The 23,695-nt window shown below is 38.9% G+C and overlaps 1 protein-coding gene across 1 annotated transcript in view; it reads left to right on the top strand.

Annotated features, from left to right (window-relative positions):
- The window catches only part of LOC131683240 (nitric oxide synthase), a 251,568-nt gene that overhangs the window by 89,520 nt on the left and 138,353 nt on the right, over nt 1–23,695 (top strand). The window contains exons 2-3 of the mRNA XM_058965073.1: nt 16,021–16,561; nt 16,804–17,350. Coding sequence (XP_058821056.1) covers nt 16,398–16,561; nt 16,804–17,350 — 711 coding nt within the window. The 5' untranslated portion in view covers nt 16,021–16,397. The remainder of the gene's footprint in view (nt 1–16,020; nt 16,562–16,803; nt 17,351–23,695) is intronic.

The following is a 23,695-nucleotide window of genomic DNA, read 5'->3' as shown; positions in this document are numbered from 1 at the left end:
TGGCACGTGTTAGTTTGTCCTTGATATGTACATTGAGTTCGCTGTATTATGGTATCAACTCCTTCTGTTTTGTAATGCAGGGTAAGGTAGGAGGGAATGGGTTGGTCTACCCGCATTCTCATCACAAAAACACCATTTGAAATACCTGGAAAGTAGTTCCTCCACGTGTCCTCCGTAATGGATTCCACTTCTTCAAAATACGACATCAATCTTTTAATGGCCACTTTACACGTACGTTGTGCCAAATCATGTAATTTGACTTCCACATTTCCATTATCCATATACACAGGGATCTTGATTTCAATTTATTGAATAATAGTAACGGTTCCCTTTGTTCTTCAGATATTGCACACAAGAAAAAAGCAACTGTTTGCGCTGGATTGGGTTGCAGCAGAGAGCACACTGGTATTGTGACTGATGCCTTTGCTGGTTGAAAATAGCCTGATGATTTGCGGTGTTACTTGCCATTCAAAAACTACTTAACCGATTTCTTTTAAACTTTGCATACACATTCTATGTAAAAAAAACCTAACCCCTACGTTGAGTTTTTGAGATAATTTCTCAATTAAGTGGGATTTTACTCATAAAAATGCTGAATTTTTCATGAAATTTTTTTATTTTTTATTTAAAGTGAGTAAAAAAATCCTTAATTGAAAAATTATTTAAGTAATTTGTAGATTTTTTGAGTACGATAATCTATTAGTTTACACAGGATATAAGATCAAGGAAGAGTAGCAATGGTTAGCGATAACAAAAACAAATATAGTTACAATTTGAAACGGCTTCTGTCTATGTAGCATTGAGCAGCGCGAGAATGTCATGCTGGAGCTTTCGGAGAAAAACTAGCGACTACTGAACATAAAACAAGATAGATGATATCTCGCAGGGCCTGCGGAACACTGTTTTCCCGAGTGGGTAGTAAGATTCGGTGGGGGTGAGTCGTTTTTGTTCCAATTTTACGTCAGAATGTTCCAGCTCCTGAATGGTTCATTCTGCACCGTACGCAATGTTACTGCAGGGATAGCGAAATGATGTTTGGCAGTGTTGCTATGTTTATAGGAAAAAATTGTCATTATATTTGACAAATAAAATTATTATCATTAAAAAGTAAAAAAGATTTAATTGAACAGAAATTGTGCGGCAAGATAGAACAAGTATCTACCACACATTTGCTGTATACTTGGTTGATCAACTTTAACAAAAATAAGACAGCTACTAAACCGTAATCTTAAATTTTTCAGAAAATGGTTTCATCAAACTTTAGTAAAACCCATGGAAAAACACTGCCCTTCATCAATATAGTAGATTCAAGATACAAAATATTGCAAGCATAAAATAAATTAATAGGAATTCATTTTCATTAATAAAAATAGCAACACTGTCCGGAAGATTTCGGCAGGGTGAAAATGTACAAAAAAGTATATTGTCACGTATTGTCTTAGGAGAAAATAAAAAAAAATCCCGAATAATGATGGCTACCCTTTATTAACGGGCTGTATGATAGACGGCTCAGCGTAAATATGTATGTTGATTTCTGATACTACAAATGTTCCAAAGCTAAGTACCAATTACTCCATTCTTTGAAATTTCGTTGCATCAATTTTCCGTTCCCCCAGATAAAACTTTCTTTTCGCGGGATCTGTGGCCCGCATGATAGTGTTGGCTATCTCCGACAACTGACATCCCCTCAAGCTGAATGGAGATCGCATTGGATATTTCTTTGATGGCACAAATCGGCAAAAATAATTCCGATAAGTATCTTGGATACGTATTACATCCATCTAATATAACCGGCCTCTGAATGGTCTATTTCCGGTCGAAAGATGAGCCATTTAACATCATCGATATACGCGTGATCAAACGTGTACGAACAAGTATATTGTATACATGCCCGCCCGTAAAGTAGAGATTGAAGGTGTAGTCTCCGGCAGGTGCCTTAATTGCGAAGTAGTGGGGTAGGCTCCACAAATTCCGGTATGCAAGCGATTGCGGTCAGCATCAATCAAGGGGAATAAGAAAACAACTTAACTTTTCATAAGCCACATTTCGTGCCTGTCTACTCTGCCAAACTTTATTCTTTTGCATGGAGCTTGTTTACCTGTTCACCCTTTTGTGCCGCCGGTATGAACTTCCGTCATTGCAAACAATTGGGCCTACAGTTACCATTGGAAGTCAGAAGGTAGGGTGTGGAAAATGCGGCGAGACCATGAAAAGCATTCCAACTGTGGAGAGACTCCGAGTGATCTCTCGATATATCCAGCATATAAATTATGTGGGGAAAAATTGAAACACTGGAGAAATTTTCAAATTAGGATAATCATTTCCTCTCCTAATCATCCTCGTAAAGGCTTGAGAGTGTCTATTGAAGAGTACTGTTACAAAATCGAAGTAAATGATTCCTGATCTCGGAAATCTGAGGAACGGTCAGGAACTTCCAAGTGCGACAACTCAAGTGTCCCAGTGTCTATATTTTTTCTCAGGTTTTACACAGTGCATTTACATTCTGTAAAATCTGGTCTACTTCCAACATAGATTTTGCACAAGTTTAACATTATTCACAAGGGCCGAGAAAACACTATGGAGGAGTTTTTTTAGGGATCAAAAAGTGCTATTCTTTCAATCGGATTATTCCTAGCTCGGTGCCACGCATTGAACCAAAAGTGAAGACGTATTGGCATTGTGTTACTATGTTTTAATTTGGCAATTTTTTGTTGGCGTTGTTTCCAAATACCTCGCACATCAGCTGTTTCTGGAAGACTTCAACTCCCACAGTAGGCCATGGAGTTGTTTTCGCGATGATAACTGATCTATCTTACTACGTGATATTTGCGACAATTTCAATTTTACCATCTTGAATACGGTAGAAATAACAGGAATTCCTACTCCACCGGCGCGGCCAGGCGCGTTAGATTTATCATTGTACTGGACTTCGCTATAACTAGTGTGCTGTTTGTTTGAAAGAGCTACACGTCCACTACATCCGAATTAATCAAATCAAAACAAGGAAAACCCTCGGTGGAAGGGTACCCGAAGCGGAAAACCGTGAAAAGTCTTCCACTCCGTGGTGGGCAGAAATGGCTCAGAGTTCTACACGAAAAGATCCTATTAGATTTTGAACGTCGAATCGCCTGAATTTCTTCGAATATAAGCGACGCTAGAAACGCAAATGAAATGAAACTTAAAAGCTGAAAAACGTGGTTATTGGCACCGGTTCGTCGACGGTTTAACGAGAAAAATAATGTTTCGTCTGGTGGCTACGGCCTACGTTGTGTATTCGATTCAACCTTTGATCAGAATACACACCCAAAACGGTGAGCTCAGATTTTCTGTTTTTGGGCTCACAATCTCATTCCCAAAAGCAATACTTTTTGAACATTGAGCTGTTCGCGCACAATTCGGGATGAGCGCAACGCTCACGCAAAAAAAACGAGACACACACTTACACACAAGGAAACTTTGTTAGTATATAGTTTCGTATCTTTCTTCTACACCTTACATTTTGTTTTGTTTCATTCTTTTCTTCGCTGCTATAAATAGCTCGTGACCTGAAACTTCTAATAAAAAAAATCTTATATCGGGATTCAAGACTAGAACCGACAAACTTCTAATCGGTAAAAACACCTCTTTATTGCCCGTACCATAACGACACACTGGTGGAGTAGTATAATGGCGTATATAAAGCTTCACACTTATGATGAGTGAGATAATATCGTTTGCATCCCGCAGCCGCGTCGGTATTTCAGCATCGTCATTGACGCATTTTGCTTTGTACCATTTCCCCGCTGTTATTATTATTTTGTTTGTATGTATGTGTTGGGAACTAAGCCTTACTAGAAAAAAAAAGATTAACGGAAGATTGGAACCGACAAACATCCACTCGCTAAAACGCCTGCTTTACACCTTATGCCATAACGACACATAATGAGCGGTCGTTCGAATGGGCTATATAAACTTCGCATCATTGCAGCAGTGATCACAAATGGGACAGTATGGAGAAGATGGTATGTGTTATTCAAGTTATCCCTGCACTACATGAGCCAACAGTGTGTAGCTATGGGGTACGATATTGTATTCCACAAGTATGAGGTTGGTTGCACACTAATGCATCGTTTGGGAGCTTTTCGCTCACAGTTCGAGAGCGAAAAAAACAGAATCAATTCCGCTCTCAACGATTCGTTTTGGGTGCACGAAACCAAGATCCTTTTTTCCACATTCCATCAATAAACGTTTCGCGATGAAATGATAATGCTGTATATGAACATAATGATTCTTTAAACACACAGCATCGTAGCACGCATATCACCGTAACGTTCGTCACATGATGACAGCTTTGCATCACTTATATGTTAATTACTGTGAGAGTAGTGGTTAGGGTAATTATAAAAGAGGCTATGCCGCACACATTCTCCCCACAAAACTGATGGTTTTATATTTACCTATCAACGATTATGCCCACATAGTTACAGTTCCAAGTAGGCTCTCCATTCGATGGAGCATGGAAAGCAATCCTGTATTTTCTGGAAAAAACATAGCGTCACATTCTGAAAAAAGAAACTATTGGGGTTACACTAATAATTCATTTGGTTTTTTGAAGTAAGTGCTAATACCTTGTTTAACACTTCTTTGGTGGCATCCTACGAAGGAAATTGATCGAAATTTTGAGTGAAGCGAAAGCAATTATGTGAAAAAAGCCCTTAGAGACAAGATTCGAGCCCGCAATCTTCGAGACTTCGGCCCAATGCTCCAACCCTTATGCTATCCCTGGGATATGATGACGTCCCAGGAAGAACATACGATTATCGCACTAGCGACGGTGATCGTACGCTGCCGGCAAAGCGAGATCACACACAACCGCAGGCAGCACCCAACATATATTGATCGCCGTTGTGGGTTCGAATTTCGCCTCTCGGGGATCGTTTTTTCATATAATTGCTTTCGCTTCACTCACCATTTCGATCAATTTTCCTCGTTGAATACCACCAAAAAAGTCTATTGGGGTAAGTAAATAAACTGAAGCGTTGAATAAAACTAGAAGAAATGTTAAGCATTAACTGTTTCTGAAACCTTATTTTGTGTGACGGACATACTTGCGCACGCCGTTTGTTATTATTATGGCTCTCAGATAAAGAAGCAATCATTTTTTTTATTCATTTCGTAAAGAAGCAATCATGTTTATGGGGAAGAGAGGAGAAAAAATGTATTTACTTGTTTAATTTAATATCCCAGAAAGTCTTGATGATAATGAAGAGATTTGTTTTTGTTGCTTTTTACGATGTAACCCCTGTCGCTTCTGGTTTGTATCGTGGAAGGAAAGAGATATCTTTCTGGTCTTCTTAATATGTAGTCTTCGATAATATGCAAGTCGACATCGACAGTCTTTCAATAACGCCATAATAATCGAAAGAGAAAACAAGCACAGAGAGACTCTCATTTGCGTTATACCCTTTTCACATGTTTATCTAGAATTTTCGGAGGGGGATATCTCTGGCCAAGTCTTCGTTCACAAAAAGTCGGTCCATATGTTGTTGGGCCGATATCTAAGGTCCATATGGTGAAGTCGTCTCTCTGGCATCGGTAATAGGCACTTAATGTAGGTAGCGGCTGACGGAAATTTAATAATAATTAAAACTGGACAAAGAGCTTAGGTTGTATTGAAGGTTTTCGAATTTTAATGTGATCAAACTCTGGGCGACTGCTTCAATCTCTAATAAATCTAGAATGTCCTTCCTAAGGTTTTTGTTTAATGCTTTGGGTTAGGTTGGGTCAACATTCGGTATGGCGTTGCACTACCACTAAACCCATTACCACAGATAACAGACGTTTGGGCTCGATTTGAAACGTGTGTAAATACCCGCTACTGAACTTCCGAATAAATCAGGCATCTGAAACACGTTTGGCAAACGTTTGTAGATGGCGCAGTGATCGATACAATGCAGTTAGAGTGCAGCTGTCAAACACGTGTAGCAAACAGTTGCGCAGATAGCAATAGTGAAACACGGATTTCCAACGTTTATCAATTTGAAATTTTACACAGGTTTTTGAAGAAATTTTGTTCTAATTCTAACCTAAACGTCTGTTATCTGTGCCATTACTTTCTATTTTTACATGTTGTATTATCAATGCCTTGGTCGTGCCGGAGAAAATATATATGCTGAAATACTGTCTATCGCCGGCATTTCGGTGCTCATTCCGCGAAATTCCAGTGCAGATCCACACTAGGCAGCATTTTTTAAAAGAAGCTTTACATGCATTTATTTTTCAATATATCAAAAAGTTCTAAAAGTGTTCTCATTCTTATGATCTCAATCGATTTCTACACAACTCGAAAGGATGCCAAACGTTAGCGCCATTCTGTTACGTTATTTTATTCATCAAGTGAATTACAAGATTTTACGGATGTGAAATTGCTTTATGAAGCAATTGTAAATGTTTCTTTTCGTTTTTGATAGGCGTGACCTGTATCCATCTCGAAGTTGGAGCACTCTTTAGTCGTAATCTTTGTTCTAGTGTTGGTGAAATTTAGGTCATATTTTTTGTTTAAATCGTGTTCAAACAAGTGTTTTGAGGTAGTATCCCTTGAATTGAATCAGGTATAATTTCCGGGTATATTTCTTGTTTATGCAGGTTTTCTTCACATAATTGATTTAGAAGGAATCGCTTATCAGTGTGTTAGTTTTTATGACAGCACAGGTAAGCTCCACAGTTCAACATTCGCTATAGATGGGATTTACTGATTACCTGTTGCGACTTCTAGGTGCATAGCAAAATGCACATGAGTTAATAGGTAGCAAACAGAATCGACACAATCGTCTTCAGTACTCTTTCGGATCGCGCTTAGTTCAAACGTCTTTTTGTGAAGATGGCTAATCACTGCTTTGCCAAGAAATCGATTGATTCAGATTTTGCCGAAAGGTTATCCAAACTGAAAATGGCAGAAATGTGCCGGTTTTGCTTGTCAGCCGCCAATTTAGTAAGCATTCTGGAAAACGAACACATCCAAATGCTGCTAACCGAGTGCTACAGTGGCCTGCTAGGAACCGTGACTGGGAATTCGCCGAAGTACATTTGTACATCTTGCTATCAACGACTGGAACAGAGCTATGAATTTCTACTGCTGGCCACCCGGATACAGGCAATGATGGATACATACACATTCCACGGAGGAGACTGGCCAGGGGAGGCCGATTCGTTTGGTGGCACCGATAAACAACGGGGGAAAAGATTCGCTTCTCCAGATCAGATATTGAAACCGGTGTGTGCGAAAAAAGTGCGATTCGAAAATTCAAATCCTCCGAGAACCAGACAGTGTTCAACACCAATTGATTTGTGGAACGAAAGTGACGTGTTAGCAGTGCCCTTAGAAAACGATTCAGATCAATCTTTGGATAGTACCGTGTCTGGGGAGATTCCCGGCTCTGATTTGGATGGGTCGTCGTATTCTTCTTCGATTTCGATGCCGTCTTTTGAGTTGGTTTCAGAGCCTGAGCCAGTGATGAAATCGGATACGTGTGATATGCTAACGGTCGAGAATTGTCCTAGAGATCTGTCGATTATACAAACGTTATGTGTTCAAGTACGAGCGATCGATGTTAATGAAGCTGAAAGTAAAGGCCATGGTCAACTGATGGTGCTGTCATCGGATAATAACTCTCGTGGCAAGAACAATTCTAGGATATTATAAAACGGCCATTAAAATTTCCATCTGTTCCTTACAATAGTTGTTAAATTTATCAAATAAAGTTACGTGGTGAATGCGCTTAAATCAGTTTTTTCATTGTCATAGAAAACACCGAAAATCCTCAGCAACTCATAAAGATGACCGAAAATGACAATTTACGTTCCCTATCTCAATATTTTTATGTCATTTTTTTCTGTTTTAATCATTTCGTCAGTTACCTCAATTCTTCGTTGTGTCGATTTTCCTCTATCTCAGTCTATCTACCTACTGTCGTTCTGGGTGATGATGGGTCTGTTATGCAATAAATTATGTTTTTTTAGTGTTTCAGATTTTTCTCGTCAGTAACCAATATCAACTAAATGCTAGTTAGAGAAGTCCAAACTAGAACCAAAATGGCACTAGTTAAACACTAAAATCTAAAAAGTCACTGGCTGGAACCGAGTAATGTGTCGATAGTAAGTACAGAAGTTCTGTTTGCCGACGAGGAACATCCGAAACACAAAAAAGCATATTTTATGTCCTTATGTACAAAAATGGTCTTATCCAGAATTTTTTCGTTTGGGAATTTTGCACTGTTCTGCAATAAATAATTTAATTTTGTGAAACGAACTGAAATGTCAACTTACACATATGAAACAGATTTGTATATGAATAAAGTGAATTGCATAATGTATAATTGTACCTTTGCATAATAATTGTTTCGCTTGGTCCATCCTTATCTCAATTCAGCGCAAATGAGAAGTTATAGCTAGGGTTCGCAGTACCGACCCTTTTTGGCGAGAACCGGTACTACGGTACTGAAGCCCTATAATAATATTCGAGTACCGGTAAAGTACCGGTACTCGAATATTATATTTTTTGAATTCGTAAAAAGCTTCAAAGTGAAATTGATTGCTTAAACTGATGACCTTATTATTAGATGATTGATTTGTGCTGATGAAAAAAACATGTTCATTGTTTTTAATTGCTTCGGAATGGCATGACTCATTTCAGCAGAAGATATTTTTCGTATGCGGCACCTTCTTTTATTTCGAAATCTAGGCCACTTTAAAATCAATAACTGCTAAGCAGTGCGACTTTCGTCGACTTCAACAGATGTAAGAAACCCTATTAACAACAGTAAATCAAAGCGAGAATGGCAGTAAATCCGAGCAGGTTGCTCGGATTTCTCTTCTTACTTTTCTGTAAATTGGTCTCGACCTTTATGTCGTTTGCCTACTATTCTCTTGTGCATACCAAGGCTCCTTGCGTTCCTGTAAACTAAGGAGTTTTGCTGAATCTTCCGAACACCAATAATTACAAATCGCATCATTTGAAGCAGTTCACCAAGTCTAAGATTGTTAGCTACTAAATCGCTGTTCGTTCTTTTATAGATAACGATTTAAGAGCAAACCAAATACAGACATGACTCAGACCATATTCTTATTACGCGCAACTCAGTGAATAATGGAAACCAATCAGAATGTCGGTATTAAAAAAAATCATAGCAAATTTTTAAGTCTCATACGCCAGCTGTGAATATTTTGAAATTTAGTACAAGACCGTTGATATTTAATTTCGACAAAATAGTACAGAAAATAAAACATACCGTTCAGTACAGCGGGAGCTAGTAGTGTTTAACTTTTAGAACTATTGTGATAATGGCCCCACCTCATTCCCTAAAAAAGGTGTTAGCTCAACGATTTATCTAGAAGGTAATTAATACAATTAAAAGTCATCGTGCAGACCAACAACCTAGAGAGTCCACATATTTTTCATAAAAAAATTGTATGGTACCGAAAATACCGGTACTGGTTTTTGTTCCACAATAAGTTATAGCGAATAGTTTGTACTATTCATGGGAAAAATAATTTCAATGTATAAAATCTTAAGAATCGTTAAGGCGAGAAGGTTTTTATTTTGATTTCGGAAATTTGCCTCTTTCCGGGTTAGAGAAATCTCTTTTGAAAAAATCTCTAACCCTATGTGCGGGGGTTTGGGAATCGAGCCCAGGTGAGCTGCGTACAAGGCAATGGTTTTACCAACTACGCTATGCCTGTTGCTTAGATCTGAAGGTATTTTTAAACGAGACCTCTTTACGGAATGTGCTAGCGGAACCTTCGTTGCACAGCTTTACGTCCAGCTTCGCCAATGCTTCCAATAGGCTGTAACCTCGTGCGTTGGTCAGCCTGCTACCCCACTCCACGGCCCAAGCGTTGAAATCTCCTCCTATAACAACCGGCGTTCGCCCGACTAACGAGTCGGTTAATGCGTCCAGCATTCTGTTGTATTGCTCTGGTGTCCACCGTGGAGGAGCATAACAGCTACACACGAATACGCCGTTTATCCTGGCGGTCACGAAACCTTCGTGTGTGCTATACACAACTTCTTGAACTGGGAAACCGTCATCACTTGGATTGCCGCCATCCCTGCACTATCCACCACCCAGTTACCGTTATCGGGAGGGACACGATATGGCTGTGCAATAATTGCAACGTCGCACTTCATTTTTGTTGTTGACTGCCACAACAGTTGCTGTGCAATGTCACAATGATTGAGATTGAGCTGGGTAACCTCCATCATTATTGGCCTGCCTTCGCCTTTTTGTACTCTGGGCATAAGAAGCCTCCCGTCATGTGATCTTTTCCGCCCTCATTTGTGCAGAGCAAGCACTTCGGTTCCTTTGTGCAGTCTCTAGCAATGTGTCCCTTCTCCCCACATTTTCTGCACAGATCAGATCTGTCCGGGCCTCTACAGTTTCTTGCCTGATGGCTGAAACCCAGGCACCTGAAACACCTCTCCATTTGTTTAGTGGCTCTAGGGATCAATCGCAACGAGCACACCGACCACCCGATTTTGATCTTACCGATTTGACATAAGCTTGTTGGCTGCGGTTGGCGACAAGCGTATCACTGCTGTCTGTGTGCCACTGTACGCCTTCCTCAATCTTATTGATATCTGCTCCCTCTCCAGGTTTCCTTGCTCTATTAGCGCGCTTCTCACTTCGTCTTCCGTTGTGATCTCGTCCAGATTCCTGCACTCGACCACTGCTTCCTGAACTAATGCTCTCACATTCGCTTCTCCTCCCACCGCTTCTGCCACGAGTTCCCGGTAGGCCGAGCTCTTGCTCAATGGATCGTTCTTCAGCTCGAACAGCATTTCGCCTTTCTGAGTACGCCTGGTTCTTATAACGTTCTCCCCCAGCTCCTGCAACTTGGGATCCTCTCTCACCCTTTTGAGGATCGCAGCGTACGTCACGCCTTCGTTTACTTTGACGACTAGAGCGTCTCCCCTCTGCTTCTGCTGGCGTGGCCGAAGGTCTTCTTTCTTCTTTTTCTTCTTTTCCTCCTTTTCTTTCTGTTTTCCCTCCTCTCTTCTGCGGTTTCTACGGTACGCCATTCACTCTGCGATTGTCGGCTTTTTCGTTGTCCTTCACCGACCTTCCTGGGATTCTTCGGTTCCTCCTCCTCTTCTCGCTTTTCCCTTATTCTTTTCACAGAACGAGAATACCGGTCGCCCTTCGGTGTCTCATAGGATTCTGCTTCTTCTATCGCTGTGAACTTCAACGCCTTTTCGGCGTTTTCAGCTCGCTCTAGTAACGCCATATGTTCGCATTCGGTTGCTGCGGATTTGATGTGTGCGTGTGCGTATGTGTGTGTGTGTGCGTATGTATGTATGTATGTGACCAACAATAAGCACATCGGTTACTCACGAATGGCTGAACCGATTTTTTCAAACTCAAATCTCAAATGAAAGGTACAACGTTCCCATCCCCATGCTATTGAATTTCATTAAATTCTGATATCCGGTTCCGGAGTTACGGGTTGAAAAGTGCGGACACACAGCAAATTCACATTTTTGCCTTTCTCCTATAGAAAGGTTATGCAATCACTCTGAACATCGTCAACTTAATCACGGCCAATTTTTTTTTTTGACTTACAAGGTTTTCTGTATTTTAACAGGGTCGTAGTTAGGGGGATACGGTTAGGGCCCCCCAACATCACTCACCACCCTTTCCCTTCCCTTATTAAGTACCCCTCCACGCGAATAGAATTTTCTAATTCCTCTAGAATAAATTTTCCTAGTTGGTCTGAAAAACCAGTGCAAAATTGGGTTTGAAATGATTTTGAGTTAAGAAACCAATTTAAAATTTCTTAACAAGTTGAAAAGTTTTGGCGGGGTCCAAATACCCGAACCCTCCTCGTGGATTCGCCGCTGGTTTCAAGTGTTTCAGTTTCAGCATCGACATATAGCGACCCAAGTTCGCAGCTGTCGATTCGTACGTATGTGTCAATCGCATTGAACATTTAATAGACATTTCCACCATTATATTAAACATAACCAGCCATGGAATCGTAGTTTGGACAAATGAGAAAGGCACAATTGCACCACTAGGTGGATGAAAACGGGATTTTATTTAAGAGGTTTGCGGTAATCACGATTGGAGACCAATAGATCATCTAAAAACCCAAAGCTCAAATTTTTTATTAGTATATGAATATTCCCCGTACCTTAAGGATCAGTTGAATAAATAATATTTTTTTCCTGCATTCGAGAACGTTTTTAGTAAAATATCACTGTTTCGAGCTCTAAAAATTGTATTAAAAAATTCTTATCCATGAAACAAAAATTTATGAATAAAAAAGGAATCGAAAGTACGAGAAAAAATAATTACGACCAATTGAAAAAAAAATTAAGAAAATTGATTGAATAGTTTTTCGGCAATCGTGACCACGGAAAAACCATTTTTAGTTAAACGGTATTTCGAGATAATCGAGTTTAAAATTTCAAATTACCACTGCTCTTGGTATACGAAGCGCGCTTGGAAGCGCTGTAACTTTCGATCTATTTCTCGGATCCTTATAAAAATTTGGGAAAACATTCTAAAGGAGTTGTATTTTCAGATAAAGTAATAAAAAATTTCGATTTCATGAAAAATGAAAAAGTAGTTAACCCCTTAATAAAAATATGCTTAGTTGCTAAATTAGACAATATCTTCTCACAAATTGAGTTTTATTGGATTTTGAGATTATTATGACTTTCATTGGTTTAGTTTTCGATAAAAATACACTGAAGAAAAAAAATCAGTTTGGACAAGGAAAAGTTTTTTTCAAATAACTTTTTTTCCTTAAAAGTGCCCAACTTGAATTTTTGACGGTAAGTAAGGACCTTAATTATCTATCTTGGAACAAAATTTCATCGAAATAAAAAATGTTCTTTTTGTAAATCGACTTTGAATTTTTAAAATCAATTTTTTCAGTGTAGAAGTCAATGAAGAATTTTTGCAATATGTTTATTCGAAAATTTGACTAATTTTGTGAAAACCACTCCTACAACATTTTTTTGTAGGATTTGTCATTTTTAGACTATAGCCATTTGAAAAAAATTTGTTAAAAAAAAGTTTGGCCCTTTTCAAAAGACAGTCTAGATCATTTTTGGAAAAACAAAATATGCAAAGTGGCTTTTTGTGACAAAGTCTTCATGTACAGAAAGATTCATTAGAATCTGAAAAGATACTGTCATCTCTGAATACGATTTGGCGCGAACATCGTCTATATGATTAAGACCACTGCATTTGCTGCATTTAGGTGTGTACTTTACTGCCCGTAAAAGCATATATCAAGACCAGTATCTCGAGGAGCTGTTAGCTAGTTGGTCGATTGTTTATCACGGTACATATTATTGATTTGAATTACCAACCCAAAGTGAAACAAAAATGCAATTAATAATCACATGTTGATAAAATTTCTCCCACCTTCTTTGAGCCAGTTACTTAGAAACTCGGTGGCATCCAGCAATACATCGAGTGATGATAGGCAAAAACATTTTTACTCTAATATCACCTAATTTGTCTTTTAATTTTTCATATCTCCAATAATTTATGTCTATTTTCTCGTATTCTTTAACCCTTTCATGCCCAACTTTTTTCTCGATCATGTAGGGTTTCAAAACTATTTTTCCTTGAAAACGGTGGGGTCAAGAAACACGAAAAGCCTTTTTTCATAAAGATAGGTGCTTCCCTCGCAGTGCTAGAAGCTGCTCAATTTTTACCTCCCAATGCTCAATACAATTCTGCTAGAATATTTACAATAGTCCAATTGCGTGGAAAATGTAGCCAAAGACAATCTAAATTGATAAGTTTTATCAATTTTCAATAATATTGCAACATAATGAAGATATATGAAAAATTCATTTTCCGTTGTCAACGTAAACTGTTCCTGGCAGCACTGCTCCATCGGAATCCAATCAGACCTATTACAATAACTTAAGTTCTAGAGCTGGTCCTTGCAAGTATTAGTACTCAAATGAATGACAATAGTCACATTTATTAGCCTTACTTATTTTTGTGAGCAAATTTTGCCTTAATCAAAAGTCATAGCTGTTTAAAAACGTTGTTGTTCACAAACAACATGGGCATGAATGGGTTAAGTTTTCACTTTGCACTGGGCACTTAGCCCACGGATAAATGAATTCTTAGGTAAAAGACCCAGCTTATGGTGCAATGAATGTTGAAAACACGAGTTAGCGAGGACTCCGACCATCTTTTCAAAAAACTGACGCCAAAATATTCAGCCGTGACGGATATCTCGAAAGTCAAATCTTTCTTGAAGGATTATCGCATCTACATGTCCGTTTATATAGCTGAGATCGACGGTGTGGTCACCGATTCGTAATTGTTTCAAGGACTCTTTCTTTAGTCAGGGCAATCGACCAGGACGGGACAAAATTGTTTGTCTCTTCAAACTTATATTGGATGACGTTTAACGAGACAACAGGGAAATCGGAGTCTCTTTACTCTACCGTCGGCTGTTTGTACCGCGCATCCGGTTTTGCACTAAACACAAGTAAATGAGCCATTGCAGTAATATGGCCCGATGCAGCGAGTGTGTAGAAAATTATGAGGGTGAATTCCCTTAACTCTCAAAAGGCAAAGGGTTTTAGAGGCCCGGCTAGTTATAATTCTCTAGTTTCAATGAACTTTTTGTTGGAAATACAAATGATCGAGCGTTTTTGGGCTTTTGATTCTCTCACTGATAAAACGACAAAAAAGAGACTTAATTTTATTGAGTCTTAGGAGCGATGCTTCTTGAAGTCACAATTTTAGCTTGCCTTTTTGAAGGTTAAAAGACTTTCTAAGCACTTGTTTGCGTAGAAATACCAAAGAGAGCTACTCATCACGACACACCTTTACGCACTCTTGGTTCAAGGAGAGTGCGACTCTGACCGATGTGGGGATATCTGTGACTCTGTGTTAAAATTTTTCTCTTGAGAGGCCGCTAAATATAATCGCTAGAGAAAGCGCTGACACAAAGTTGAAGCAAACGGCTCCTGGTCTGGGAAATTTGAGATCCACAATGAATTGGCAGTGCCTCCGCATTTCAACATTTAACTTAGTGCAGGATTGGCTGGGTTCCGACAATTTCGTCCGGCTTTGGGGCGATCTTTCTACAGCTTTAAGGAGATTCCCGGCGTTGCTGCTCATAACAACTTTCCTGATCCATTTGTGTTGTTATGAAATTGTTAAAATGAAATTGAAGTCTTTACAGTCGAACGTGTAGGTTCGTTGTTTTTTCTTCTATGCAATATAGATTTGATAACAACGCCATTTATTGTGAATTAATGAGAATGAATGGGACTAATAGGGTTCTTCTGGCACCTTTGGTGGGGTCTAAGTTTTGCGCCTCTTTGGTGTTTACTTTTTCAGTTCGATTTTAGAAAAGTAAATAGTAACCCGGCCAACCGCACGTTAAGGGCCTGTTCGTAGCACACGTCATGCATAGAAGCACTACAATAAATGCAAGCGTATGGGCCATTGTAATATTAAGGCTCAGTTTGACAATTGAGCTGAGAATCATGATGATAACTTTGGCTTTGTGGATGCTGAAAAGTCGCCCGAGGAATATTTATCCTCCCTTATTTTATAGAGCGTCCCCTTAGATTGGCGCTGTTCAATCCTGTTACGGGCCTGCCCATAATTGCGCAATCTCTCGACATTTCTAAACGAAAACATTTATTTGGGCTTATGATGTATGTATACGAATATTCCAAAATTTTCATCTGGTCAGCGATAACAACAAGAGTTTTCTTTTGTGAATATAATATTCTTTTCAGTAAAATATTTGCGAAAAATACGCTGCATTCAACTATATGCCTGCATATTACATTGTACAATGTACAATGATGAACAATGAAGAATGCATGTGTCTTTAAAATAACAATCACTAATTATTAATTAAATGAAACCTTCAACATCATTTCAATTATTGCTATTTTCCAAAAAAATATAAAAAACGATTAACCGGCCATTCGATCATACAACAATCCGTTAATTAAATTTTTATTGTTCTTCCATCTCCTTTCAGACTGACGTAACATATGCACCAAGAACCCAAATTTTATCGCGATAGCCAATCGAAGCACCATCGAGCTCCACATTGACACTAAATGTCATCGGTGGTTACGGAAAAGTGTCGCCCCTTCGTAGCAATAGCAGCAGTGTCACACTGGCTTTCCTACCCGGACCCAACCCAGTCCACATCCTCGACAGTTGTGAGTGTCATCGGCGGGTAATTAAAAGTGATTGAAGCGAGAATTGTGTGAAGTGTCGTTCTGAAGTAAAGTGTGCGATCGGTGACAGGAAGTCGGGGAAATTGTGAGTGCTGCTTTCGTGGGTGATAAGTGTTGACAGTGGCGGTGGGTGGTTTCGCGTGGGTTGTTTCCAAAGTGAAGGTGTTTCAAAATGATGTCGCAACACTTGAACTCGATGCTGGAGCATCTGAAAATGGGCTCACTAATGAACAAGAGCCGCAGCAATAATAGCAATAATGCCGGTGGCGTCGGCAATGGAAGTGTCGCGAATCACATCGGTAACGGGTTGAATAATAACAACAACGGAACGATAGGGTAAGAATCGAATTTTAACTAGTTATTTCACTTTTTGCCATCTCTTTCAGTTGAGGATTTATTCCAATGGGAAGCTTTTTTGCTATTGCTAAATATAAATCAGGTACATCTGTTACGTTATTTGAAAAAATACGTCAGCTCTGCAAACGAATGGTTGTATTTTTTGATAAAATTCTAGCATCAGTTTTGCCATGTCATTTAACTAATTACTAACATCTTTTTTCTACCCCTCCAAAAACCAGCACCAATAATAATAACATCGACAGTGTGAAATCTCCCGTTAACACCGACCCGGTCAGTGACGGTCAAACAATGTACCACGAGCACCGTTCGGAAACGGTCAAGACAGTGATTGGTTCAAAAGCCACCGCCTCTACAGCCGCGGCCGATCGGGTGGCCAATAATCAACCGAACAAATCAAATAACACCATACTCCAGGAGGGGCTTGCCCATGCGGGCTCCAAGTTCGACCCGGTTCGCAAACGGTACAGTGTCTCGGTGCACGGTCAGCATAATCACCATGCTGGGAGCAGTGGAGTTGGCGGCGGGGGAGCTGTGAACAACACTGTAAACGGCGATGCTATCAGACCGGGCAGTTATCGTGAGCTATCGCCCCAGTCGTTGCGGATACACCGGAAGTCCTCGCATGACATTCGCATCCTGGGAGCGGACGGGGAAATGCTACACAGTCACGATGGGAAGCTGCTGGCCGTGGTGAAACCCATGAAGCTCAAATGCATAAGTACCAAGGCCGAATCGTACGATACACTGCACAGCCGGGCTGCTGATGTAAGTATAATCTGCTGATGTGTGTAACGCTCTTTTCCGTTGGGATTGTGCTTTTATACCCTGAGCAGAGTCCTCGAGAGGGTGATGCAGGGCTTTGCAATATTGACAATTTGATGGAAAATCTAGCGAGATAACGTCTGCAAGGTATTAATTGCTGTCGGAAATTTGTTCGGTAATCAGATAAACACAACGTTACAATTATTTTGTCAGAACGCACTCTGCTCTTGAAGAGATAACGACGGAACATCTCGTTCGCATCATTCAGTAAGCTTCCTTCTGCACTGCCAAGTGTTTTGCAGTTCTCTATCATTTGACTGCGTGGGGATTGTTTCAATTTAGTCGTAATGCGCCCGGTTGATCGCGGGACATGTCAAAGTCTACTTTGTACCTGACACAAAGGTAGAAGACAGTAGCATTTGGTTGACTTAGCTTTTGGTGTCTGTTTTCGATATGGACCCACCAGTCTATGAAGGGGAAAACTGTTCTGGGTCAGGGGCTTCAGGATTTTGTGTACTCCGCACTTAGGAAAGAAAGAAAGAATTTTGGTTGTTGTATTTGTTGCCTTGCCTTTCCTGACTAAAAACAACATCACATGTTGCATTTTTTGGGCTCTTCCTATGCCTGTCTGCTATCGATACGGAACGGAACAAATTAATCGAATGTTCCATAACAACAAACAAATCTTGTCTTCTCGTTATATCGGTTTCGATTTACGGTTCTGCAATGCAAGCTCGTCGTATTAGCAGAACTTGCTGCGAATGGTATAGTGATGCAGACAAATAATCAGTTGGTTTAAAACAAAACCGACAGTCTAGTACCCCTTACGACATATCCATTAAATCGATTGTGACGTAAGCAACTCCCATATTCGATTTGCTGTTAACAAGGCGTCCACAATTCGATTTTCTTAACACCTTTACAAGAGAATTCCAAAATTATTTTCAAAATGTGATGAGACAGAAGATTACAGTCATCGACAAAATTATAGAGCTACTTATGTCAAACAGCTTTGCCAAATACGCCATGGTTGTATCTCTAAAGATTTCAATTTTAGGCTATCCTAATTAAGCAACTTACGGTATTTCTAACAAAAAATATTTTCGCGCTGATTTTTTTATTTCTCGTACACGGTATCTTCCGACAACTTTTAAACTTCATTGAGACAAATTGATTAATGTTAGAATTATTTACACTGCTGGCCAATAAAATAGGTGTGAGATAAAAATACATGAAATTTTGAGTTTTCTCTGAAAATATTTTTTTATTCCAATATTTTATAGTAAGGCACAGTCGTAAATATAACTTTTACTTGTAAATAAACTGGAAATATTGCCTATTTGGCAACACTGTAACTAAAAATAATTATTTTTTCTAGATTCCCTGACTCATTTTCTTCGAAATGTATCTAACCGATTGTTTATAGACCAAATGATCCCAAAGATATGAATAAAAGTTCATAATTGATGATTTTTTTCTATGGAAAATTTTCCATGCACGATTATGACACGTCATACAAATTTTTTCATCAATATACACCTATGACACGTGTGAGTGCGACTTTTGTTTACATTTTTAGTGAAAACTCGCAACATAGTCAACCGATGTTCGTAATATTTGAGAGATTAGTACAGAATAGGTAGAAGCATCAATTGTCTTCTCTGAATTGTTTCTACCATTTATAACTTTCATGATATTCAATCTCAAACTTTAAAAATCGTTTTTCTCGAAATGTGCAAAATGGCGCTTGTCATAAGATAGCACAACAGCGACGATATACGAGCATCAAAAACGATATAGTTTTACGTTTGATTTTGATTTTACATGGCGTTGAATTTCGCGAGTCACGTAATTTTATTCCACATATGGCGATTGTTTAAAATGTTGAAGGGTGTAATTTTATGGCACTGTGCGTGGAAAGTACATCTTTCATGTAAAATTAAACAGAACACGGTTATATTTCGTCATTTCATCAATTACGGTTTGTTATATTGTGGCAAGTTTGGAATTACGTCAACGATAAAATTCAGATTTTTTTGGTGTTAATTTCTTCTCGCTGTTCAAAGAGCATACTTTAAAGCCTGTTTGAAAAAAAAATCGAAGGCGAAACACTTATAATAATTCTGGATTGATGCTTTATGGATAAATAAAACAAATCATCTGGAGCACAAATTCATGGGTTTTTGCGCCCTGAAACTGTGAGTGAAAAGCTTCCAAACGATTCGTTACCTCATACTTGCTCAATACAATATCGTACCCCACAGTAACACGTCGCACAGTGGGACGGAATCAAAAAAAAGCCGGACAATGATATTTGCGACGAAACTATTGGTTATGGCACTTTGATGTCTTCGGAAAGGTTTCATAATCTTGGAAAAAATTTATTTAAGGGGATATATACGCAGATACAAAAAATAACTTTGCAAGTTGTTACCAAAATTGATAGTTATGTATAGAAAGTTTGTAGACGAAATGATTTTATGAAATTTTGTTGAAGTAGCGAAATGGCTATCTGTTAGGCGAAAAAAGTTATTGGGTGAAATTGAAGTACATGTCGGAATACCCCCTTAAAAGGTGTTTTTTTATTGTAACTTTTTTATTTGATTTTTTACAGGTTTTTGATGTTCTAGAAAGTTGTAGATGCTTTCAAAACACACCTTTTTTCGGAATAGACTAACTCGCTATCTCTTCCTTTTTAGGGTGCACGTCTGTTTTTTTTTTTGATTTTTTTGGGCTAACTTTAAGGGGCTATGGTTTGTAGAGTAGCAGGTAGTAGCAGCTAAATTTATTTTGTTGATGTTCAGCAAGAAATACCCTATTGATACATATATAAATCATAGCGGGATCTACAAGGATCCTTGGAATAATGCATGGTAAAATAGACTAGCGTTTCAATAAATTATTTGTATTATGAAGCATGAAAAATAAACTATTATGCGAAATTAATAATCATTTGAAATATTATAGTTCATTTCATATATTCCGACATTCAAAATCATTTTTGCCTTTCTCATATGGAAAGGTTATGCAATCACTCTGAAAAACGTCAACCCAATCCCGGCCCGGAGGGCCGAGTGTCATGTCCCATTCGACTCAGTTCGTCGAGGTCGGAAAAAGTCTGTATGTGTGTGTGTATGTGTGTATGTATATGTGTGTATGTGTGTGTATGTGTGTGTGTGTATGTGTGTGTGTATGTATGTGCGTATGTGTCAAATAATGTCACTCATTTTTCTCAGAGATGGCTGGACCGATTTGCCCAAACTTAGTCTCAAATGAAAGGAGCAACCTTCCCATCAGCTGCTATTGAATTTTGGATTTTTGGATTTTGGAATTTTGGATCGGAATTCTGGTTCCGGAATTACGGGTTTCAGAGTGCGGTCACACAGAAATTTCTCATATAAACTATAGGAAAAATTAAAAATAGAATTTTTATTTTTGATGCTAAATGTGTTCAAGGTGCATGAAACGTCGAGATTTGATGCAAACTCGAAAAAAAAAATTTGACGACGATTCATTTTTTTTGGATTTTGGCACATTTTTGCCTTTCTCATATAGAAAGGTTATGCAATCACTCTGAAAAACGTCAACCTAATCCCGGCCAAATTTTTTTTTCGACTCGCTTAAGGTTTCTGGATTTTAACAGGAGCGTAGTTGATGGTTTACGGAGAGGGGTTACACCCCCCTCTACTGTTCACTCCCCTCCTTTAAAAATCTCCTTAAATCACCCCTCAGGCCACCACCCCATCCAGCCCTCATACCCCTCCCTTTCAACCCCATCATCTTTAAACCACCACTATATCACAAAGCATACCAATTTAAGCTGAGGAGTCGTTCGTTCATGGGACTTTCGCCCTCCTCACATACCCATCCCCGCATGACAAAATGAGTTAGCAAGCAGATAACATTGATCTAATGCTGATTAGGCTAATGGAGTATGATATTTTTTTGTTTCAAGTGTTTCACCGTCGACACGTAGTTCATCAAGTTCGTGGCTGGAATGCCATTGTGTATAAGTGCAAAGTGTACTAAGAATGTAATGGACATTTCCACAATTATGTTGAACATAAAAAGCCTCCGTGCCATAGTTTAGAGAAATGATAAAGGCACAATTGCACCGCTAGGTGGATTAAAACAGGTTTTTTTGTTATTAACATGCTCATAAGTCATCAGTGTCCTGCCAATTATCTTCTTCGTCATTGAATGAACAAGGTATTTCGTTGCTTGGAATACTCGGTTGTATTATTACCTTGTTCATCCAATGACGAAGAAGATAATTGGCAGGACACTGATGACTTATGAGCATGTTAATAACAAAAAAAATGACTTTGAATGTCGGAATATATGGAATGAACTATAATATTTCAAATGTTTATTAATTTCGCATAATAGTTTATTTTTCATGCTTCATAATACAAATAATTTATTGAAACGCTAGTCTATTTTACCCCACATTATTCCAAGGATCCTTTTGGATCCTGCTATGATTTATATATGTATCAATAGGGTATTTCTTGCTGAATATTAAAAAAAATAAATTTAGCTGCTACTACCTGCTACTCTACAAACCATAGCTCCTTAAAGTTAGCCCAAAAAAAACTAAAAAAACAGACATACACCCTAAAAACGAAGAGATAGCGAGTTGAACTATTCCGAAAAAAGGTGTGTTTTGAAAGCATCCACAACTTTCTAGAACATCGAGAACCTGTTAAAAATCAATTAACAAAGTTACAGTGAAAAAACACTTTTTAAGGGGGTATTCCGACATGTACTTCAATTTCACCCTATAACTTTTTTCGCTTAACAGGTAGCCATTTCGCTACTTCAACAAAGTTTTTCGTCTACAAACTTTCCATACATGACTATCAATTTTGGCAACAACTTGCAAAGTTATTTTTTATATCTGCGTATATACCCCCTTAAAAAATTTTTTTCCAACATTATATTAAACTACTTAAAAATGAAGAAATCTTTCCAAAGACATCAAAGTGCCATAACCAATAGTTTCGTCACAAATATCTATGTCCGGCTTTTTTTGATTCCGTCCCACTGTGCGTCGTTGGCTACATAGTGTACAGATAACATGAATAACTCTTTTTTTTTTGGTTCAGTGTATTTTCACCGATTAGTTGTTTGTATTGATCGCTCCAGTTATTTTTTTTTAATATTTGACATGGTTTGTGCCGTTTAATCATCGTTTATCGTATCAGTCGATTCTAATTTTTTTTTGCGCCCTTGATATTGTGAAGTTTAATAATGTTTTCTATGAATTTTGTTTTTTCTCGTGAAAAACCCAGTGAAAATTGAGATTGTTTACATCACCAGACCTGTGTGTAATTACCCACAAAAATTCACGCGCTCACTTCGCCACCTGCACGCGGGTAGAAGAAAGTATGTCCCACATTAACTTGGTGCACAGTGAGACGAAAACGAAAAGCCGGTCCTAGGGTGGGTATTATGGCAAGTGCATGCGATCACTGCGCGAAAATCGTCAAATTGGACGACGACTTTATCGAATGCTTGGGATTTCGTAAAAATGTGGTGCATATGCAATGTGGGAAATAACTCAACAAGCCGTTCTCAAAAAAACTTGCCGAAAACAATGAATGTGTCAAGTTGATGAAGTTTGCTCGCTTTCGCGACACTGTTTCCTCGCTTGGTTGTGCTATCGCTGAGAAAACGGATGACGTCTGTTCTGAACTAAAGGCAGAGTTATCAAAAAGTAACCAGCAAATTTCGCACCTCGCCAGAACGGATTCAACAGCCACTCCAGTCCGGCCAAATTCCGGTACCTCTCAACCATCTCAGAAACGTTGTCGCGAGGATGGCCCTGATCCGAGCAGTATTGTTGTCGGTGATCGAAAGCTAGTCGATAATAGCAACAGTCTCACTGTTCCACCTTCGTTGCTCTAGTTGTATCTTTCCCGCTTTTCATCCCAGCGTTAGCAAGGAGACTGTCGAAAAAATGTCCAAAGGAGGACTAAACTGCAACGAGGAGACAAAGGTTATTCCGTTTGTTAAAAAAGGCATAGACGTCAGTACTCTGAACTTCATATCCCTCAAAGTTGGAGTTCACCCAAAGTACCATGAAGCAGCTCTTAACCCTGACGCATGGTCGCAAGGCATTTGAGGATTTTGAGGAAAGCCGTACCCAGAACATTTGGTGCCCACCGACTGATTTTCCTCCGCCCTCAGAAGTCGCATGTATTCCACTAATGCAACCCAGCTCATTAATCCTACAGAAGACTCCGCAACGATTGGCAATGCCACTATACCAAGCTACATCGCGATTGTGAAGAAGTGTCGATGCTGATCGCATACTGGGACGCAACGCAGTTGGTACAATGGAAT

The sequence above is a fragment of the Topomyia yanbarensis genome, chromosome 2, assembly GCF_030247195.1.
Source record: "Topomyia yanbarensis strain Yona2022 chromosome 2, ASM3024719v1, whole genome shotgun sequence".
Taxonomy (NCBI): domain Eukaryota; kingdom Metazoa; phylum Arthropoda; class Insecta; order Diptera; family Culicidae; genus Topomyia; species Topomyia yanbarensis.
Note: the sequence above shows the minus strand (reverse complement) of the source record. Positions and strands in the feature narration are given on the sequence as shown.